The sequence below is a fragment of the Mesitornis unicolor genome, unplaced genomic scaffold (genome assembly GCF_000695765.1).
Source record: "Mesitornis unicolor isolate BGI_N332 unplaced genomic scaffold, ASM69576v1 scaffold38036, whole genome shotgun sequence".
In the NCBI taxonomy this organism is placed as follows: domain Eukaryota; kingdom Metazoa; phylum Chordata; class Aves; order Mesitornithiformes; family Mesitornithidae; genus Mesitornis; species Mesitornis unicolor.
In genome coordinates, this window is record NW_010193645.1 from 1 (window position 1) to 534 (window position 534).

At 62.0% G+C, this 534-nt stretch overlaps 1 protein-coding gene across 1 annotated transcript in view; it reads right to left on the reverse strand.

Moving 5' to 3' along the window:
- Positions 1 to 70: 70 nt before the first annotated feature.
- Positions 71 to 534, reverse strand: part of LOC104543032 (tyrosine-protein kinase JAK3-like) — a gene marked incomplete at both ends in the record, with an annotated part of 3,319 nt that continues 2,855 nt past the window's right edge. Inside the window, 3 exons of the mRNA XM_010187524.1 lie at positions 71 to 181; positions 293 to 410; positions 490 to 534. The exon at positions 490 to 534 is cut by the window's right edge and continues 131 nt beyond it. Of these exons, the coding sequence (XP_010185826.1) occupies positions 71 to 181; positions 293 to 410; positions 490 to 534 (274 nt within the window). The remainder of the gene's footprint in view (positions 182 to 292; positions 411 to 489) is intronic.

Consider the following 534-nt stretch of genomic DNA (forward strand, 5'->3'; position numbering starts at 1 on the left):
CGTCAGGGGGGCAGAGTGGCCCTCCAGGACCCCTTGAGACTCCCCCAAGACCCCTGCCAGGGCCTGTCACCTCTGCGGGGCACCCAGCTGGGGCTGGGAGACGCCGGTTGTCCTTGAGGATCTCCAGAAGGTGACAGATTATCTGCGCCACCTTCTCAGTGCCCATCATGCGCAGGAACTCCTATGGGAACAGGGATGGCCGTCACTGTGGGGACACTGCGTCCAGATCACCCCAAAAGTGATGGGATGGGGGTGGGGGGCAGCAGGACCCTGTGGTTGGAGGGGGTCTCACCTCTGAGGGGCTCTTGCTCTTGTTGCTGTAGGTGAAGAGCTCATAGAGGAGGACCCCAAAGCTCCAAATATCAGATGCGCGGGAGAAGACGTTGTCCGCCAGTGACTCGGGCGCGTACCTGATGGTGGAAGGGTGCTGAGCACCGGATCTGGCCACATCAGCAACCCTGCATCCCCCCCTTCTGGTGCCCCCCTCACCAGAAAACAGGGCTCTGGCCGGGTTCCCGCACCACATAATAGTCC